This window comes from Trypanosoma conorhini, assembly GCF_003719485.1.
Source record: "Trypanosoma conorhini strain 025E chromosome Unknown Tco_14.4_contig_00086, whole genome shotgun sequence".
In the NCBI taxonomy this organism is placed as follows: domain Eukaryota; phylum Euglenozoa; class Kinetoplastea; order Trypanosomatida; family Trypanosomatidae; genus Trypanosoma; species Trypanosoma conorhini.
In genome coordinates this window covers 1-18,978 of record NW_021704169.1, presented here as the reverse complement: position 1 = coordinate 18,978, position 18,978 = coordinate 1, and the positions used below count along the sequence as shown (strand labels likewise).

General features: G+C 61.9%; 9 protein-coding genes across 9 annotated transcripts, besides 19 other annotated features; all 9 read right to left on the bottom strand.

Moving 5' to 3' along the window:
• Positions 1–529: 529 nt before the first annotated feature.
• Tco025E_02248 (uncharacterized protein) lies at positions 530–1,942 on the bottom strand (the record flags this gene model as incomplete). Its single annotated transcript, XM_029369177.1, has 1 exon — positions 530–1,942. One exon carries the CDS (start codon positions 1,940–1,942, stop codon positions 530–532), a length of 1,413 nt encoding a protein of 470 aa, XP_029230774.1.
• Positions 1,943–2,222: 280 nt separating this feature from the next.
• Positions 2,223–2,259: a microsatellite.
• A 272-nt stretch (positions 2,260–2,531) lies between these two features.
• Positions 2,532–2,565: a microsatellite.
• Positions 2,566–2,768: 203 nt separating this feature from the next.
• Positions 2,769–2,801: a microsatellite.
• Positions 2,802–2,827: 26 nt separating this feature from the next.
• Positions 2,828–4,645, bottom strand: Tco025E_02247 (putative ecotin; the record flags this gene model as incomplete). The annotated part of the gene is made up of 1 exon (XM_029369176.1): positions 2,828–4,645. One exon carries the CDS (start codon positions 4,643–4,645, stop codon positions 2,828–2,830), a length of 1,818 nt encoding a protein of 605 aa, XP_029230773.1.
• Positions 4,646–4,663: 18 nt separating this feature from the next.
• Positions 4,664–4,713: a microsatellite.
• Positions 4,714–4,738: 25 nt separating this feature from the next.
• Positions 4,739–4,761: a microsatellite.
• Positions 4,762–5,075: 314 nt separating this feature from the next.
• On the bottom strand, positions 5,076–6,749 carry Tco025E_02246 (uncharacterized protein; the record flags this gene model as incomplete). The annotated part of the gene is made up of 1 exon (XM_029369175.1): positions 5,076–6,749. One exon carries the CDS (start codon positions 6,747–6,749, stop codon positions 5,076–5,078), a length of 1,674 nt encoding a protein of 557 aa, XP_029230772.1.
• A 725-nt stretch (positions 6,750–7,474) lies between these two features.
• Positions 7,475–7,508: a microsatellite.
• A 347-nt stretch (positions 7,509–7,855) lies between these two features.
• Tco025E_02245 (ecotin) lies at positions 7,856–8,383 on the bottom strand (the record flags this gene model as incomplete). The annotated part of the gene is made up of 1 exon (XM_029369174.1): positions 7,856–8,383. One exon carries the CDS (start codon positions 8,381–8,383, stop codon positions 7,856–7,858), a length of 528 nt encoding a protein of 175 aa, XP_029230771.1.
• A 115-nt stretch (positions 8,384–8,498) lies between these two features.
• Positions 8,499–8,533: a sequence feature (A-rich).
• A 350-nt stretch (positions 8,534–8,883) lies between these two features.
• On the bottom strand, positions 8,884–10,722 carry Tco025E_02244 (uncharacterized protein; the record flags this gene model as incomplete). Its single annotated transcript, XM_029369173.1, has 1 exon — positions 8,884–10,722. The coding sequence occupies one exon, from the start codon at positions 10,720–10,722 to the stop codon at positions 8,884–8,886; it is 1,839 nt and encodes a 612-aa protein (XP_029230770.1).
• Positions 10,723–10,819: 97 nt separating this feature from the next.
• Positions 10,820–10,882: a microsatellite.
• A 92-nt stretch (positions 10,883–10,974) lies between these two features.
• Positions 10,975–10,996: a microsatellite.
• Positions 10,997–11,160: 164 nt separating this feature from the next.
• On the bottom strand, positions 11,161–11,733 carry Tco025E_02243 (ribonucleoprotein p18; the record flags this gene model as incomplete). The annotated part of the gene is made up of 1 exon (XM_029369172.1): positions 11,161–11,733. One exon carries the CDS (start codon positions 11,731–11,733, stop codon positions 11,161–11,163), a length of 573 nt encoding a protein of 190 aa, XP_029230769.1.
• A 243-nt stretch (positions 11,734–11,976) lies between these two features.
• Positions 11,977–12,005: a microsatellite.
• Positions 12,006–12,193: 188 nt separating this feature from the next.
• Positions 12,194–12,238: a sequence feature (A-rich).
• A 95-nt stretch (positions 12,239–12,333) lies between these two features.
• Positions 12,334–12,358: a microsatellite.
• A 272-nt stretch (positions 12,359–12,630) lies between these two features.
• Positions 12,631–12,671: a microsatellite.
• Positions 12,672–12,674: 3 nt separating this feature from the next.
• Positions 12,675–12,704: a microsatellite.
• A 32-nt stretch (positions 12,705–12,736) lies between these two features.
• Positions 12,737–13,690, bottom strand: Tco025E_02242 (putative replication Factor A 28 kDa subunit; the record flags this gene model as incomplete). Its single annotated transcript, XM_029369171.1, has 1 exon — positions 12,737–13,690. One exon carries the CDS (start codon positions 13,688–13,690, stop codon positions 12,737–12,739), a length of 954 nt encoding a protein of 317 aa, XP_029230768.1.
• Positions 13,691–13,947: 257 nt separating this feature from the next.
• Positions 13,948–13,984: a sequence feature (GA-rich).
• Positions 13,985–14,058: 74 nt separating this feature from the next.
• Positions 14,059–14,100: a microsatellite.
• Positions 14,101–14,433: 333 nt separating this feature from the next.
• Positions 14,434–14,460: a microsatellite.
• Positions 14,461–14,556: 96 nt separating this feature from the next.
• Positions 14,557–14,587: a microsatellite.
• A 74-nt stretch (positions 14,588–14,661) lies between these two features.
• On the bottom strand, positions 14,662–16,068 carry Tco025E_02241 (uncharacterized protein; the record flags this gene model as incomplete). Its single annotated transcript, XM_029369170.1, has 1 exon — positions 14,662–16,068. One exon carries the CDS (start codon positions 16,066–16,068, stop codon positions 14,662–14,664), a length of 1,407 nt encoding a protein of 468 aa, XP_029230767.1.
• A 363-nt stretch (positions 16,069–16,431) lies between these two features.
• Positions 16,432–16,460: a microsatellite.
• Positions 16,461–16,689: 229 nt separating this feature from the next.
• Tco025E_02240 (uncharacterized protein) lies at positions 16,690–18,978 on the bottom strand (the record flags this gene model as incomplete). Its single annotated transcript, XM_029369169.1, has 1 exon — positions 16,690–18,978. A coding segment is annotated over one exon (2,289 nt), but the record flags the coding sequence as incomplete, so codon positions are not given.

Genomic DNA, 18,978 nt, shown 5'->3' with positions numbered 1-18,978 from the left:
AGAGAGAGAGGGTCGAGAGGAAATCTCGCTCCTTTTCCCGCCGTGAGTGTGGACGCCTCTCCGCCGGCACCTGTCAGAGGCGCACACACGCACAATGAAGACAAAATGAGGCGAGACGTACACAGAGAGCTGGAGAGAGGGGGAGTGGGCTTACGGCCACAACAACACTGGTTGTGGCGGCAGACGGACTGGCGGGCCAGGTCATTAAAAACACACGAGCACAGGCGATAGCAAAGAAGAGGGACGGGGGAGTCAGCCACCAGTTTCCTGCAGACACGTACACAGAGAGAAAGGAAGCTCAAAAAAAAAATAAGTGAGAAACAATCAACAAACAAGAAGCATCCAAGGTCAGTACTGCCACGAAAAAAAGTTTGCCCATGCACGCGCGCAGACACGCAAGGCCACTTAATATGCCTACTTTCCCAACATTGCAGGGCAGCAGCAACAAAGACGACGACGACGACACAGCGGCGCCCTCCCCACCCAACTGGGGTCCTTCTCTTCACACGTTGGATTCGCTGCTCATTTCTCAAGCTAGCGGCGAGGTGGGCCCAGGTGTCGTACACCTCTCCTCCTCCATTTGCACAACATCCCGCAGGGAAAGACGCCGCACCGTCGCCTTGGCCACCTCCAGCTCACGTGACAGCAGGGCCAGCTCCCCTCGCTGGACCTGCAGTTGCTGCTCCCTGCTCGCCAACTCCTCCGTGAGACGCGCCACCGTGGCCTCCAACAGCGGCACCAACTCCAGCTGCGAAACGGCCGTGCCACCCATCACGGCAGCACCACCAATTTCCCCCGCATTGGGTGCGTCTCCCCCCACCGCGGCCGGCCGCTCGCTCACCGCTTCCTCCTTCTTCCCTCCTCCTCCCTCGTGGGGTGCTCGCTGAGGTGCGGCCGCCACCATGGCAGGGGCAGGACCCGCGCAGCCGCCGCTCGTGTGCGATGTCGCCCCCTCCCCCGCCTTTTCGTCAAGGTGCAGCGGGACGACGTTCAGGAGCGGCTTGCGCAACGACGGAATGACGGTGACCTTCTTGGCGAACTCAAACTCCTTCGGCACTGTGACGAAATTCTTCCAGGTTCCCGCCCTGTTGCCCTCCAGTCGCCTCTCTGCCTCCACGCGCAGCTGCCGCGCCTCCTCCATGCGCTCCAGGTGGGCGGCGACACTCGGGTCCTCGCACAAGTTTGACGCGGCGTGCGCGGAGCTCGGCCGACGCTGTAGGCTCCTCGAGGTTGCCAGATGCGGTTGAAATGAACACTCGCCAAGGCTGTCGCGCAGAAACTCCTGCTGCAGCCGTTGAAGCGACCGCTCCCGACCCTCCAGCCACAGCTGTGACTTGGCATACATGGCGTCGGGCCTTGTCACGTAGTACCGACCGGCGGCCCACAGTTGGGCGTTTAAAAAGCGCTCTTCCTCTGCGATCCATGCATGAATGTTTTTGTGGTTGCCGCTGAGCGCCACAGCTGGACCGCTGGAGGCCCGACGGAGTGTGGCCCCGCCGTGCGCTTCCGCCGCCGCGCCACGGGAAACCGCCTGAGACTTCCGCCTTCCGGGCATGACGGCTGCGGCACCAGGCGGAGGGCTCAGCTCGCGCAGCCACTGAAGCCGTCCTTCCTCACCCGCAGCTTTAGCCGATCCCCAGCGCCGCGGGCCCTTGTCACGTCCACCGTCCGCGCAGCCCGTTTTCCTCCGCGTAGGCGAAACGGCGGCGACGCAAAGCGGCGACAGGACCTCGCCAGGTGCCGCACCGCTCGGCCGCACAGGCAGCGGCGAAGCGGCCTCCGCCTCCGCCGCATTCGGCTGTGCGGCGGTCTTCAACGCCTCCGGGCTGCCTCCGGCGGGGCTTGTGGGCGGCTTTGTGCTGGCTGCCGCACTGCCGTCCAGAAACCGGCGGTGTTCCTCAAGACGGGTCCGATGGCGCGCGATCACGTCGTCCACGTCCATTACTCACAGACTTCGCTAACGATAATAAAATGCGCAACGCCGCGTCAACTCCTTCCCCCTCCCCTTTTCGTGGCCCTGCACAGCACAGCCCCACACCCCCCGCGGTGCCGGCAAGAGGAAGATGAAGGAAAAAAAAGAAAGCGAGGGGGTTCCCGCAAGCGTCCGCGCGCGTGTGCAGCAAGGCACTGGCGCACCGGAAACACGGGCGTGCCCGCAGAGTAAAGAGACTGAGGCAGCACTTCGCCTCTACGGCGGGGCGTCGCGCAGAGACATATATCAGAAACATGAAAAACAAAACTAAAATAAAAAGCAAAATACACATTGCGGGTTGCGGCCCGCAGAAGTGAGGGGCCTATTGGCTTGCACACGAGGTACGCCGCAGTCAGCAGCTCCTGCGCACTACACCCGGTAATAAGAATTATGCACTCGCCGCCTTTCCTCCCCCCCAAAGGGCCGCAGAGTATATATAAACATGCGACTGACAGCCCGCTCTCCCCCAGCACAAACACGCACAGGCACACACAAGCTTGGAAGAACTGTGGAGACGTCGAAAGAAAAAAAAAAAACTAGCCGTCGCGTTTCTACAGTGAAAACAGAAGAAAAAAACAAAACCAAAAAAAAAACGCGTCGTAGACTTTTTTTTTCTTCTTGTCGAACGCGGGTTGACAGTGGGTATGGGTATATCCCGCCCATTGCTGCCTTCTATATGCAAACACAATCAGCACCCCGCCTCCGCAGAACTCGGGCTTGCGCTGCCCCCCCCCCCCAAGAGAGCGGCTCACTCCACGCAAAAATCTGCTGCTCCCGCATCGAAGCCGTTCACGCCAGAGAGCAAGATAGATGGATAGAGAGAGAGAGAAGGTGTGGCTACAAAGCAACGCGTTCTCAGAAGGGACAGACGTAGCTGGCCAAACGCATCAGCAGGGGCCGCTTGGAGTGTGGCACAGGTGTGACGAGTACGCCATCGGGGTGCTTTGACGGATCAATTTGGCCCTCATCCTCGTCCGTCTCGACCTCGTCATTGCGAGCTCTGCGGACGCTGTTGCGTCGCCCGCGACTTTCCTCGCCGGTGCTGTAGTAGCACAAGAAATCCAGCACGTGGCTCTCCTTCGCCGCCAGGCACTCCTCAATGATGGCATCCGTGTGGTTGGCTCCGGGCACCAAAATGTACTCAATATCCACCGGCCGTGCCTGACAGCTGCCGGTGCCTTGGCCGCCGTCCGTGTACTGCTCGGCCAAGCGTGCACGCTGGGCGTTGCGCATCACGAAGGCGAGATTTGCCGACTCCGACACAGGGGCGCTGCAGTCCGCGTCCCCGTGAATAAAGTGCATGCGTTGGGGGAGAAAATCAAAGATGTTTTTGGGCAGCACCTCCCCTGTGGCGCCGCAGCGTCGCTCATCAAAGTACGCCGTCGGCGAGAAGCGGGGCAGGCGGGAGCGGCCCCCGGCGATCTGGTACAGCACGCTGCGGTAGAGCCCTCGGCGGTCAAAGTGCCTCACCAGACCGCGAATATTATAAATGCCGCTCAGCCCAACGTATTGGCGAATGGAGGCGCGGGGGTTGTAGCGGGGGACGTTGTACGCGGCGGTGCTCGGTGGGGTGCCACCGGCGACGGCGTGCGCGCTCAGCTGCGCCTGCGAAAGCAGCGACATCATCGTGAGGTGGGCGCCCGCCGACTGTCCGACGAGCGTGACGTCCGCGACGTCCCCACCGTAGCGCTCGGCGTTTTGTAGCACCCACCCCACGGCGTCTGAGACGTCCAGCACCATCCCCTCCATGTCCGTCTGCGGGAAGTTGCGGTAGTCGGGGCAGAACACAACGTACCCGCGTGCGGCAAGAAGTGGAGCCAAGAGAAAGTTCCAGAAGGAGAAGCCGACAATCCACGCGCCGCCCACAACTGAGATCACAATAGGGAACTTTTTGCGCTGCAGCCTCGACCGCGACGAGATCATTCGCTCCTGCTCCATCATGCGAAAGAGCGAGTCGAGGGGCACCGGCAGGTAAATATCGAGCGTGGCGCGGTTATGAAGATTTTTCCGGTCCTCCTCGTCCTCGTCGTCGTCGGACTCGCCTGTTGAGGTGGGCTCCACCGCCGCACTCGGCGGCGCGTCGGGGTTTTTTTGCTCCCCCGCCGGCTCGACGGTGCCACCCGCCGCGTCATCCGCGGCGGCGGCGGCGGCGGCGGCGGCGGCGTAGTAGTTTTGAATAAACGCCACGGTGTTACTGAAGGAGCCGATGCTCTGCATCATCGCGTCTTCCTCCACGGCCCCTGGCGCCGACGTCAGCGAGGACGACCCCAGCGGCAGCCCCATCATCAACCGACCGTCGGCGGGGTTTAGTGTGGAGGCCAGCAGCTCCACGGCGTCCATGTCAGGGTCTGTGCGCCGCCGAGGGGCGGTCGGCGACGCCTCGCCGCGTTCCGCATTGCGCTTCGCCGGGGGAATACGTGCCACCTGTTGGAGGAATATCTGCAGGTTGCGTTGCCTGGTTCGCTTGGAGGAGCGGTAGGAGACACGGCGGATGATGCTCGGCGACAAAAAGTGCTTCACCATGTGCGGGAGGAAGTAGCCGAGGTCGAGCACCGCGAAGGTGACTAGGCGAATGGCCATGAACATCCACTGGACGCCGAGGCCCATTGCCGCAAGCAGCTGCGCCGTGACGCTGATGATCCATAGGATCTGCTGAATTACATACTTAATCATTGTGGTTCCGTGCGTGCCCACCCTCACAACCATTCACACACACACACACACACACACGCGCACACCCAGGGAAGGGGCCGTTGCAAAAGAAACTATATATATATATATATATATATGTGCTTTTTATCACCTCTTTGCCTTCCCCCCTCGTTGCAGGGCCACCTCCGGCCTGGGCCACGGGAGCAAGAACAAGCGGGAAAAGCGGCAGAGGGAAAACCGGACGACTTCGTGCGTGGCAGCAAAATGACGGCGAGAGTGAGAGGGAAGGGAGGACACAGTGAAAGCGAGAAATACAATAGTCCCCGCACGTAGCAATTATCCTCCCCCAGTCAAAAAGTATATATTTAGGACCAGCGGCAAATTCTTCAGGGTCCACATTAATAGCATTGCCTCAAAGCAAAAAAGAAACAAAAAAAAAGCCAAAGCCGTCTCACTTGTGATGGGCAGCAGTGGCTAGGTCCCATAAGTGCAGAAAATACACGCCCTGTACGGCAGTCACGGCGAGAGGGGGAACGCGGCAACTGGGGCCGGCTTGCGTACCTGCAGCCACTTTCACCGCCGTGGACGTCGTGCCGGTTCCCGTAGCCGCGGTGCTTCTTCCTGCCTCTACGTTGGTGGTTGTGGGGGTCATCGTCGACGTCGCTGTTGTGCATTTCTTCTTTCTCACCGGAGTCGGGGGTCCCGCCGACGCACCCGCCTCTTGCCAGGCGGCAATGTTTTCGTTCTCCGCCGCAACGGTGTCCATGAGGCACGCGTGCTGGCGTGGCGGTGAGATCTCCTCGAAGGCCGCCCCGCACGCGGCGCAGGCGCTTGGGTGGCCCGTCACAACATCTCGCGCGGCGCAGGCCCCACAGGAGCTGCAGAAGAACGCCGTGACGGGACGCAGCACATGTGCCACAACGCACTCCACGTTGTCTGGCGCGTACGCCACGTGGCAGCGGGCGCCAAGGCCAAGGTCCACCAGGGGCGGGGAGCCACCTCCACGCCGGACACCGTTCTTGGGGCCCTCAAGCTGAGCCGTTCGTCCCTGCAACACCGCCTGGCGGATTCGCCCGGCGATGGCGCCTGCACTACTCTCGGCGACAGCCGAGCCTTCCGTGGAGAGCGGTGGCCTGCGGCGGCCGCGTGTGCCGTTGGCTCGGCCATGCAGGCTTGGCGCAATCTGCCGCGTGCGGCTCACGGCTCCCCCGTCGCTTGCGCCACGCGACCCCCGGCGACGAGACGGAGGGGCGCGGCCCTGCGGCTGATTCACCCCAATAAGCGTCGGCTTCAACGGGTTCTCCTTCCGCGTGTACTCGCAGGGCTGACCAGACAACCTCGCGTCAAAGTTGATGAACTGCGTCGTTGTCCCCGTCATCGCTGCGGAGGTGCGCCCGGAGGGCACGACGCCACTCCCCACAGACTCCCGCCTTTCATCCGCAGCCCCTGGCACGGGGAGAAGTCCCTGCGGGGTGACCGGCTGCCAGGTGCCCCGCAGTCGCACGGGAGCCCCACGCTCGTCCCACTCGATCACCTCACTACTGCCCATCCCCAGTACACTTCCCCCGTTGCTTTCTGCGTCGGCTGTGGCACACGCCGCCACCTCGGCGAGGAGGACGGGGTAGAGCGTGCGCTCTGCCTGCGATACACGCTGACTGACGTCCACGACCACGGCGCCCTCCTCGCCATCTTCTATCGCACCAGCGACACTGCACTCTTCCTCCTCCTCCTCGCCGGAGGCGGGGGTAGTCGCACGGCACCACGGCTCCCGCTCTACCGTCCCCGGCGATGCCGCGTAGTAGCCGTCGTACCACGCCGGAAGCCCCTCCGGCCCGGTCATGCCGCCGGTCGTGTCATTTCCCCCAGTGCCGACCGACCTCGACGTCGACAGCAGCCCCGACCCCGTGAAGGGGGCATGCACGTCCACAGGAGGAGCGGAGGACGACGGTGGCCACCCGTCCCCTCCTTCCCCCCGCTGCTGCCGGTTCTGCCGGCGCACGTCCTCGCGAAGCATCGAGCGCTTCACCTCCGCGCGGGTTGCGCGTGACTCCTTGAGGGCCCCTTGCCGCAGCGCCTCCAGCGCCACGTCAAGATTGCGCAGTCCATCCCGCCCTCTGCTGTACATTTGCACCGCGGCCAGCGTGGGGTGGAGTCGAACACGCTGCAGCGATGCCCCCTCCCTTCCGCCACCGCAATGGCCCCCTTTTCCCGTTGCCTGCTACGCTACCGCCTTCGCTGGACGCAACGTCGAGGGAGGAACAGACACGCATCCCTGCGGAGAGGTCGCAAACTCCCTCACTCCCTCCCTTATTTATCATAGACCGCGACTCCCGTGGAGAGTTCGCGGCAAATCCAATCACGTGCAGTGGCCGTCAACGGCAGACGCGTGCGCCGCACGCCACCACCCCAAATTTTTCGCAGTCCCGCGCGCGCGTGTGCCGCGCCTTGGACAAACCTCGCCAGTGGCGGGGGAAAAAAAATAAAATAAATATATCAAATACATGCGCCCGCCTAGAGTAGGCAATGAAAGTGTAGGGGGCAAGCGAGGCAGGAAAAAAATGTGTCCGGAAAGGACATGTCCCCATCCCTCCCGCTCTTATCCTCACAAAGAGCCACGAGACGTGGGGGCGTGCGTGGGTTTTTCTTCCCTTAGGGTTTATGCACCCACCGACCGCACGGCTCGACCCCCTCCCACCCACTGACGCGCATGCACACCCAACGACGCGTGCAAAACGCCTTTTTTCCCCCTTTTTTTGGCCCCGCAGTACTGGGCGCCTTGGGGGCCGACAACGTGGCGGTCATGAAGGCCCTGCAGCCGCTGAACCCCCTGCCGCGTGGAGGGCACTGATGGCAGCAGCAGCAGCATCGGCGGCTGCAGGAGGAGTATCGTAGGAAGCCGGGGCAGGAGGGTGGACAGAAACAACAAAAAAAAAAGACTGCACTCGTTCCTTTCCAACGGGGCACATTTACAACGAAGAACGAGGACAAAAAAAAAGGAATAAAAAAACAACAACAACGGCAAGTAAAATGGAGCGCACCATTAGGCTACGAAGAGCCTCAGTTGTCCGCACACCTCTTTTTTCCCCCTTCCTTCTCCCCACGAGTCTCTCTCTACATGGCAGCGAAAGAGACAGGGGGGGGAACGTACCAAACACGATGGAATAATAACGGGGGGAAAAAATTGCCGATATAAACTACATTGCTTACATCAAAACGATGCGACGAGTTGGTTCAGAGCTCGGTCGCGACGCACTCCTCGCCGCCTTCCCAGATGCGGTAGCGCAGCTTGGCGTCTTCAGGCACGTACACAACCACCGGGCGCTTACTGTTGTACTCAAACAGGCTCCGCCTACCGAGTGCCACGAACTCCGTCCGCGGCTCGAGTCCGGGCGGCACCGCCATACGCGTCCGCCCCGTGCGGCCGAGGCTGACCCTGTAGTAGGGGTAGGCGTGCCCCTCCAGGCCGTGTTCCTCGACGTCGCCGAAGAGGAAGTTGTGGTTGACGCCGTCCACGAGCTGCATGCGGCCGGGGACGAGCTCCAGCATGCGGTGCTCCCTCTCCACCGCGGCGTCCAGGGGGTCAAGCAGAAACTTGCAGCACCGCTCCCCCTCCTCCGGTGGCGGGAACTTCTTCGTCACTTGACAGTAGTTCTTCGGGTCACGCATTTGGGGGGCACGCGAGAGATGCTTTTCGTTGCCGCAGCCTTTGGCCTCCGCTTCGCCGCCAATCCTCTTCGACGCGCCGTGCGCAGACGGCATGGGCAGCAGAAGCAACGACCACCGTCCCTTTCGCAGGATTGCGGTGCCCGCCAATCGTTGTCGCCTACTCCGCCTGGACGGTAAAATACCTTCAGTCCGCCTTCTCGGGTGTTGATTTTCTCTTCTTCTTTTTTTTCTTTGCTTTACTTTGCCGTTGTGGTTACTTCTCCCACGCCGCCGCCTTCTTCACTCACAGACGCAAACGAGCCTGCCCGCTGCCGCCGCGGAGAAGGGGGGCAAAAAAGAAAAAGAAAAAAAGAGGCAAACGGCGCGGTGCAAGAAGAGAGCGGCCGGTACCTCACGCCTGCAGGCGCGTCAACCGCCCGCGAAAAAGTACACCCGGGCGCTTCCCCCCCACGTCCCCACGCTCTTCGCTGCGCCAACGTCCTTCGATCTGCTGCCTTTAGTGCCGGGGACCAATTTTTTTTTGTTCTTGTTGTTGTGTGCGGCCGTCATCGCCCTTTCCGCCCCCGCTCCCTTCCTTTCGCGCGCTTCCCCGTTCACTCCCCGCCGCTGCCGCCTGTGCCGTTGGACTGCGTGGCCGCTGCTCGTGCCGCCTTTCCCCGCTGCGCCTCCTCCCGCAGTCGCCGCCTGTACTGACTCAGCCGGCGCTGCACCCTCTTTGTTGGTGGGACGAGCGTGTGCAGGGGCTTGCGTCGCGCCGCTGGCTCGAGCGGGTTCGGAATCTCCTCTGCGGGCGACAGCCGGTCAATCACCCCGCTGCGCGCAAGATACATGTACCCGCTGTACGGCAGGTTGCTCTTCTGCGACCACCACTTCATTGGCCGCGCACTCGGGGCGTCGTCGAAGACGTAGTGGTCCACGCCCTGGTGCAGGTTGTACTCAAACAGCACCACCGGGGCCCCGCGGACGAACGGGGAGCCGACGGTCGCGCCCGTTGGGTACACGTCGTGCGGCTGCCCCGCGCCGCCAAACACGGCCGGCTTAGACATCTGCAGCTTAAACGGTAGGTCCGCCTCGAGCGGGACGTACGGCGGCGGCGTGCGTGTGGCCCAACTCAGCGGCACCAACGTCTCCAGCTCCTCGCCATCACAGTTTGCTTCATCCTCCGCCTCCGCTCCATGGCGCTCGCCGCCAGCCCCGTTAGAGTGACTTCGCAGCGGCCGCACGAGACGGCAGCGCAGGGCAGAGGCATGCGCCAGCTGGTGCACCGCGTCGAGTGCCGTCATCGCGGGGGCCTCGAACTCGCCCAGGTAAAGTCGATCCTGCTGCGCCACCTGCGAGGAGGCAATGACGCCCACGGCCTCCGACCCGCTCGCGCCACTGCCAAAGAAGCGCATGTGCGGCGCAAGCAGGGAGACCTCGCACTCACGCCGCTTGCCCACCTCATGCGGTGGGGCGAGGTCGTAGGTAAAGGCCCCGAGTTGGCTTTGCAGGGCACCGATGCGACGGGAACGCTGCCAAAGCATCGGTTTCCGCTGAAACCAGGTGCCGTACCCCTCCACCTGTGAGACAGCGATTACACCGCGTGGGATGCCCGGTTTCTGAAAGTTAAAGATGCCTCGTGTGTGCCCATGTGGTCCCTCCTCAATGTCGAGCACGTCCATGGCATCAAGCGGGCCGACGTGCACAATGTCCGTGCGCAGCCGCTCACCGCGGATGCCAAACGCGCACGTCACATAGGACCGCTCGACAATCCCCTTTGGCCGCAGCAGACTATGCTGGGCGTGGTGCACGAGGTAGACACCGTGGCCCTTTTGGACAATGTGCCGCAGGGAAAAGTTGACATGCCGTGACATGCACTCCAGCGTGATAAGTTTGTTGTGGTCGATGGTGACACGGCTGCCTCCGCCACTGCCGCCGTGCAACGACGCGGATGAGGCCCCTGACGTCGGCGGCGGTGTGTTGGGCGGCGTGGAAGCCGAGGCAGCCTCCGCCTCTGCCTCCGCGTGAACCTTCTTCTGCGCCGGGTGATGCTGCGGGCGAAACGTCACCTGCGGCAGGAGCAACGGGGCCCACTGCGGGTCGCCAAACTTGTACGTCGCCACGTACGTGTTGATTTTGTTCATGTTTTTGCTGCGTCGCATGGACGCCACACAAAGCTCGTCCGGGTCACGCACCCAGCGACGCGGCTGAATGACGTCGCCCCCCTCCGCGTGGGGGGAATGCAACTCCCTCGTCTTTTCCCGCATCCGCAAGTGAAGGCTTGTCGTCGGCGCCGACGCTGCGCCCCTGTCGCCGTCTGCTGTGCCAGCGGCGGCGTGCAGGAGCGGCACGGTGGCGTTCGGCTGCGCAAACGCCATGGGGTACGTCAAGAGCCGAATGCGGTCAGAGCTGGGCCGGCGCGACGGCGCAAAGAGCCACAGTTGACGCTGCATCCGGTAGTGTCTTGTTGTTGTTGTGGTTGCCTCCAGTGCGGGCGACTGTGACGCACACGTGCTGCTGCGCCCTTCCCTGCGCCTTCAATCGCTCGGCAGAGAGAGAGAGAGAGAGACAGAGGAGGGGGCAAGAGCGCAAGTGAGTGGAAAAGAGGGAGAGGCACAGAAAAGCAAACAACGCGGGGCGGGAAAGAGGAAGCGGCGCACAGGCAACCCACGCTCAAGCTCAGGTTTGAACCTCGCCAGTCTACCTTCATGCATTCCTTCATTCATTGTCCCACGCATCCCCCAGCCACGCACACACAGAGACACGCCCATTGCTCGTCAACTATCTCATTCCTCCAAGCGCTACTATCCAGTGAATGACTCCTACCTAATTTAACACCGTTTGCCGCGCCTGCATTCGGCGGGCGCTGACGCATTAGACTATCCTTTTCCCTACTCAATCTTCACCTCGAAGAGGCCGACCTGCTTCGAGAGGTGGCTGGGGTGCTCCTTGCCCTCCGCCTTGGCCTTCTCCGCGTTCGCCTCGTTCTGCTTCACGAGGTCGGCGGGGCAGGACTTGAACTCCGCCTCCATCACCTTCTGGATGCAGTAGCCAAGGCGGAACTGCCCGCTCTTCACGCACTCCTTCATCACCCACGTCCAGGACTCCTCGTTCGGCTTCATCTTGTTGCGGTGGCTCATCTCCTCCATCAGGTCGAGCATCGCACAGAACTTGCTCTCGTTCTCCACCGGCTGCGCCTGCTTCGACGGCGCCTCGTAGATGCGCTGCAGCGTCGCGTTGTACGTCGCGAGGTCGGGCGGGCAGTTGCCCACGTTCATGTTCACAAGCACCTCGCCGGCCTCGTCGTAGTACTTGCACTTCTTGATCTTTTCGATCCACGGGGCGGTGTTGGTGTCCACCTCGTAGCCGAACAAGTCGTACTTCTTCGCGCCGCTGGTCGCGGCGAAGCGGGCCGCGGCGGCAACGGAGGCGTTTCGGACCAGTTGGTTAGTGGCGCGGCGCATCGTCGAGTTGTGGGATAAAATGTGGCAGTGCGAGAACCGAATGTACCTGAACCCTTGGGCCCTGTGAGAGACAGCGAACACTGCGGAAGAGGAAACAACAAGCGGCACACAGAAAGAAGTAATAGAGGCGACGCCAATCGCGTGGCGTGCATGAGCGTGCCCAGGCCTTCCCCCTCCCGTCCGCCTGCGGCGACCGCGCGCCTCGACTGCCGCGCAGAGGGCGGGCCGGGAGCAGCGCGGAGGCAACCAACAACAACAACAAAAAAAAAAACGGACGGGGCGGCTGCCGTTGCGTGACGGGGGGCCGCCGGTGGGCCCAACGCGGGGCACGTGTCTGCTCTGCACGCACCACGAGGGCGTGCGCGAAGTCTGCCTCTCCCCAAGACCCGGTGGGATTCACAAAGCGAAGCACCTCACCGCCACGCAACAGCCGTCTCCTCCTCCTCCTCCTCCTCCTCACTCTCTGTTTTTGTTTCTCTCTCTTTTTTCTTTTTTCTTTCTTCTTCCTCGCACCCGCGCGGCGCAAGAAACCACTGGGAGAAAGAAGGAGAAGTAGTAGTAGTCATAGTAAAAGATAACGCAGGGAGTGGCGTGGCCCAATGTTGTGCGTGTGCGTGTGTGTGTGGGGAGGGCGTCGGCGTGGCAGGCGCGCACGCACGAGCCCCAACCCTTTTTTTTTGTCTTCGTCGTCTCCGCCGTGCCGCGGCCTCAGCGAAAACAAACAAACAAACAAAAGTAAAAAACAAAACAAAAACAAAACACGAAAGGGGCAGAGAAGCGAAAAAGAGAAACACGACCAAAAAAAACAAAAAAACAAAAAAAAACGGAAAACAACAACAAACAGCGAGGCTGGCAAAAGCGCCCTCATGCCTGCGTTGCCGACGGCCCCGCTGTGCGCTCGTCCTCCGCGTGGCGGTCCCTTCGCCTCGCCTCGCCTCCTTCACACGCACACGCACACGCACACACACCACCCGCCGCTCTCCGTGCCCGCACCTCAATCCTGCTAAATGTTGAACCGGTTGTCGTGCGTCTGGTACACACTCCCCTCCGCCGCCAGCGTCCGCAGCGCGACGCGAACGTCATTGACGCTAAACCCGTACGGCCGTGCCGCGGCGGTGAGTTCGTCCATCGTCAGCCCCACGTCACCCCGCGCGTTTTGCTTAATCGCATTCAGCAGCACATCTGTGGCGAAGACTTTGCCATCGCCCCCCGGCAGCATGTTCTGCACCCCCAGCGCGCTCGCCGTGTTGCTAACGGCCGGGACCGCAGCTTCCTCCTTCGCGTGTTTGTTGCCCCGCGTCAGCCGCAGGTGCGTGAGTATGGCGTCGAGGTAGTGGTAGTTGAGCTCGTTGCAGTCAGAGACGAGCCGCACCGTGCCGGTGACGATGGGGGCGTTCTGCCACACCTTCACGGTGCCCGAGACCCGCACGTAGCACTGCACCGGGAGCGGCTCCTCCTGGTGCTCAGACTCCATCCACTGGCGCACCACGACGAGGCCGGTGCCGTCGGTGATGCGGTAGCCGTAGTGCTTCGCCGTGACGGCGCCGGTGAGGCGGTTGGCCGTCTCGTCCTCGTAGCCGATCACGCGGCCAACGACGGTCGCCTGCGTGACCTCGCGGCCGTCGACCACCATCACCCCCTCGCCGACGCGCTGCGCCTCCAGCAGCTGTTTTATCGTCACCGGGCGAATGGGATGCATGCGACGCTGTGGCCGGTTGCTGCCGGCGGCCGTCCCAACGGCACCGTCGCCGGCCGCATTGCTGGCAGCCTGGCCGGAGAACCCGTACGCAGTTAAATCCATACCTGCTCGCTTGTTCGGCGCTTCACCCTGCGGGGACTCAACGAAGACGCACGCCGCCAGTGCGGCATCCGCGACCGACGGAGAAAGGGCAGAAGAAAAGGAAAGAAGGCAACAATAGTAACCACCACCGGCAATAATAGGAAAGGGAGAAGACATCCTCCAGCCGCAACGCTGAGCGGCGGCGCCGACGTCCGCACGCACAACACCGCCTCTCGCAAGCGCCCCCCAACCATCAGCATCGTCGAATGGAAATGGCGCAGAAGAGAGACGACAGAGCCACGCACCCGCGCCCTCTCGGCACACTTTGTCTTGCCTCCGCCGTGCCTGCCTGCGCGTTACTACCACTACGCACAGGCAGGAAGAACAACAACGGCACAAGCCTCCCTTTTCCCTCTGTCACCGCATATCCGCCTTTTTTCTCCTGTTTTTTCTTCTTCTTCTTCCTCTCTTGATCTGTTTTACAATGACGCTTGTGGGGCGACCTTCCCCTTCGCTCTCAAAGGAAAGGCGGTGAAATGACAAGCATATTTATATAGCTATAGCTATATAAATATATATATTTTTATTTTACATGGGCTTCCAATGTTCTCCTTTGCTCTTCTTGATGTCATGTCTTTGCCTTGTCGGTGTGCCCCGCAAGGGAAGCCACAGCGCCCGCGGGAAAGGCTGCTCCCCCTCCCACCGCACTTTAGTCAGTTCCGTCCGCAGGCGCTGCCGACGTCAGCGTGCGGGGCTTGCGCACAAACACACACGAAAGCAGGAACAGAGCATAGAGGGAAATGTCCGCCTGTACACTGCCAATGCAAAGGGAGTAGCGAAAACGGCAAAAAATATATCATGCATATTGTTAGTTTCCCTCCGCTCCTACCCTTTGCTGTTGCCATTTTTTTTTGCCTTTTCGGAGCAGAGCGGAGCGGGTCGGGCGGTGAAAAGCGTGTCTGCTGCTCCGCTCCCCTGATCCCCAGCTGCTAGAATCACTAGGCGCGTTCCTGCGCCTACTCCGCGCCGCCATCCAAGCACGCATACACATGTATTATATATATATATATATATCACCTTCTCCATCGCCAACAAAGACATGCAGCAAGCAACGACACCAACAATGTGTACATCCACGGCGCACGCTTCTAGATGGCGGGGCAGCGATACAGGTAGGGCAGTCCCTGCGTCCGCTCCTTTGAGCGCTGCATCGCCACCAGTACCCGCTGTGCCCCCGCGTCGGTGTTCTCCCCCCCGGGCTCTAGTCCCGTCGCCTCGGGCTGCACCTTCACCACACGCGGCGCCTCGTCTAATCCTCTACTTCCGCCGATGGAGGGCTTCTGCATCGCCTCCGTCGCGTCGCTGCCGTTTAACACACACTTTTGCAGGAGACGTGCAAGGCTGTATTTGGTGTGAATTTTCTGCATGGACACGGAGGAGGCAAGGATGCGCTCGGCTAGCAGCAGCGTGTCCCGGAAGATGGCCCGCTTTAGCACCCCACCGACGCTGGTCGAGTTGTTCCAGCCCTCGGTGTGCTGCGCGGCGTGGCGCGGGGCGGCCCTTCGCGCGGCGGCGGTGCTGATTCCCTGCTTCAGGGCGGGAGCCTCTCCGCGTGGCGCCTCCATGCCCGACGCGGTGCCGTCCCTACCCGCCTCTTCCTCCTCGTCCTCGTCCTCGTCAAGGTCCCCGGCGACGGACTCGCTCGCGGCCCGCTCCACCGTCTCCCTGCTCCAGTTGTTCTCCCGCGCAATCTCCTCCACGCGCTCCCGCATGATGGCCAGCGCCCCCGCCACCTCGTAGTCGTTGATGAACTTCTCGTAGTCAAGGTTCTTGGCAAAGTCCAGCAGCTCGTCGGCGTCCGCCAATTCATCTTCTAACGCCTCGTCCTCCGTAAGTGCCCACTTCGGCTTCCGCTTCTTCTTTGCCGCCGCCTTCTTCTTCTTCTCAGCAGCGGCCCGCTCGGCAGCGGCGGCAGCCCGCTTCTCCTCATCCTCATGCTGCTGCTGCTGCTGCTGCTGCTGCTCCCTGCTCGTTGGCGCCGCCTCGGCGGCCGAGTAGGGGCCACCAGAGGCCGCCTCCGCGCGCTTTTGCGCCTGCTGCTGACGAATCTGCTCGGCGCGCTTGGCAAGCTCAATCTCGCGCTGTATCTCGTCGTTCTTCATCCGCCGCACCTGATCCGCAAAGCTGCGAAGCCAGCGCCGGTGGCGCGTCAGCACCGTGCACGCGTTGGCGCGCTGCACCTTGTAGTTCTCTAGCCGTCTGCGGTGGTTGCGCTCCATGACCGCTCGGTCCTCGACGGAGGGCCCCAAACCCGGCTGCGATTCTGTCGCGCCGCCGGGCACAAAGGCGGGGGGCGCCCCGCCGCCACTTGTCAGCAAAACCCCCGCCTCCACGGTCTCCCCGCGCAGCTGCGCGGAGGGGCCAAACGGCAGGTTCGTCGGGCGGGCGCAGAGCAGGATCCCCTTGTAGTTCTCCATCAAGACGCCGGTGTCCTTTCCGGTCTTGCCGTACATCGCCGGGGCCTGGCTGAGAATCACATCCTTGTAGCTCTCCATTGGGCCCCGATTAAAAAAGAGATAAAGCACAGGCGCGCACACACACACACAAAAAGTAAATCAACGACGATGCGTTTTTCCTCCCGATCCTTGCCCTGCTGCTGCTGCTCCTTCTGTACGGTGCGGTGCGAGGAAACTTGCGGGCTTCCTCCTTTTTCTTCCACTCTCCGTGCCTGCGTGTGTGCTGCTTCCTGCCTTCGCCTTGCGCCCGGTGTGCAGCAGCACCAACGGTGTAACTCCTGACTTCCAGCGCACCCACAAAAGAACAGCAAAAAGAAAAAAAAAGAGTGGAGTCGGGGCAACGCGTCTCACGAGGAGGCAGACGCAGCAGAAGTGAGCGGGGAAGGAATTAAATAAGGAAGCCAAAAACAACAACAACAAACAGCAGACAATGGCCCTATTTTTTTTTTTTTCAACACAATACCATATGGCCGAAGCCTGCGGCGCGAAATCGCAGAAAAATCGTATGTACATTCATACATGTAACCCCCCACCCAGCATGCTGGCACAAGATGCTCCGTCTCTCTCTCTCTAATTGCACTCGCGTCTGCGAGGTTGGGAAACGATAAGGTGAGGCCCTGGTGCTGCCCCCGTCCTTCGTTCCGTTCACTTTCAGACGAACTAAGGCGACGACTCCTTGCGGACCGCAGCAGCGCTCTCCGGGGAAACCCGCACATGCTCTGTCGTCTGCTCCCTTTTGACCTTCGCCACCGGCGCCGGCGCCGCCGCAACCGGTTTGAGGGGAACTGCCGTCAGCCGCGGCGTGACGTAGCGCCCCCAGTGGGAGGCGCCCAGGAGGGTCAGCGTGAGCGCGGCCGCCCCCTCCACCTCCAGCAGCAGCGTCAGCTCCGTCGCGAGGGGCAACAGGTCGCCACCGCCGTCGTCGTCGTCGTCGTCGTCGTCGCCGTAGCCGCCGTAGCCGTCGTTGCCGCCGACCGCCTCCTCCGCGCCCCCGTTTGCCCCCGCCGGCGCCGCGAGGCCGCGCAGCTCGCAGAGGTGGTTTGGAGAGCCGTAGCTCAGCCCCCTCGCACACGGCCCGCGCAGACGCGTCTCACCCGCGCGCTGAAAGAAAAACATGGCCTCCTCCACGGCCAACGCAAAGTCAAACGCCATCAGCGGTCCGCTCAGCGCCACGGCATCGCCGCCTTTTCTTACTTCGGAGGTGCCCCCCGTCTCACCCGCGTCCTGGGAGTGACAGAGCTTCTTCTCACGCACGGCATCCAGGGCAAAGATGGCGTGAAAGTAGCGTTCCAGGGTTGCCTGACAGCCCTTCGTGCTCGCCGCAAGGTGAAGCACATCGGGAAGAAACGGTGTGCGCCGTGAGCAGAGTTCCCCGTTCACAAAACCAAAACACACCGTGAGAAGGCGCAGCAAATACCGCTCAACAAAAGCCGCCGCCTTCGCAAGTGCGGGGTCCTCAAAGAACGGCCACCACTTGATGCGCTGCCACTCCTCCACGGACACGGTGCCGGGGTCTGGCATGCTATCGGGGCCTTGCTCTCGCACCGCACGCGGAAGCGATTTTATCATCTGACGCAGCTGCATCGTAGAGGGCTCCAAACATCCGCCTGTGGCATCGCCCAGGCAAAGTCGTCGCAGTATGACACTGATGAAGTATTCACGCACGTGCAACAGTGGCTTTTTCGCCCGCCGCCGCGCCTCAGTCTCCGTCGGCAACGATGCAGGGGAGGAGGCAGAGGAGAGATCGTTGGCGTTGCAGCAACTCGGAAAATGTTGTTGTTGGGCCTGCACGGCGGCACGGAAGATACGACTAGCGTCATCCTCCGTCACAAAAGGCTTTTTCAAGCCCCCGTAGCACTGGACGCCTGCGAGCCAGGGCAGGGTGAAGTCCACCTTGATCCCATCCTCCTCCACCAGGGCAGTCGGCGGTGGAAACGGGAGAGAGACGCCGATCCGCTCGGCGATGGTGTGCGCCCTCGGGGTAAGAAACCTCCAAAGCGAGCTGAGCTGCACAAGCATTGCAGAGTGCAGAAACTCCACCTCGCTAAGCACCGGCTTTTCGTGAATGGCAAAGAACTGCAGCGTCACCTCCATCTCCGTCTCCCACCAGCAATCCCGCTCCGCATCCGTGGAGAGGGCGAGCGTCGGTGATTGGCTAGCCAGCAGCTGACGCGCCAGCGAGGGCGGGGGAGCGGAACCTTCGCGGGGAACGACGGTGGGCGAGCAAAAGATAGACGCAATATCCGTTGGACGGCACTCGGGCGGGAAGGAGCCATGCGGAGGCAGCGAGAGTGCGGTGACGTACATGGCGTCAATCCACCGCGCCGCACAGATGCTGGCCACCGCGCAACAGCGCCGCAGTGCACGAATAGAAGCCATCGCCCGTCCAATGGAAACAGTGATGGTTGGCGACGCGACCTCCGACGCGGCTGCCTCGTCGGAGTGCGGCAACGCACTTTGCTCGAGCGGCGAAAAGGCAAACAGGTACGCCACAAGAACTTCGGTTACCTGCGACGCCATTGCTAGCAAACTCTCGGTATTTGACTCACTGAGCTCCTTCTCGGCATTATGCACAAAGGCCCGCAAACACGCTAGCATGGTCTGCTGCACGTGGGAGGCATAGACCCACAGCTCCTGCTGGAATTCGTTGAAGGACGTCGTCTGGCCATCCAGGAGCCCCACCATCGTCTGCACCTTCTCGAAGCTGAGGCGGGAGACGGAGTCAAAAAAGGACTTCCTTGCGGCGTCGGCGGACATGCTGCACTTGGGCGTTGCCGCACTTCCTTCCTCCCCCGCTCCCGCCACTGCCGCCTCCAACTCCTCCCTCGCGGTGTTGTTGGGGCTATTAGCGGCAGTGGGCGCGTTGCTCGGGAACGGGGGGACGGGGGCCTTCTCCGCGTCAGGGCACGGCGCGGAAGTATTGCACATGTGACCCCGCGCCCAGAAGCA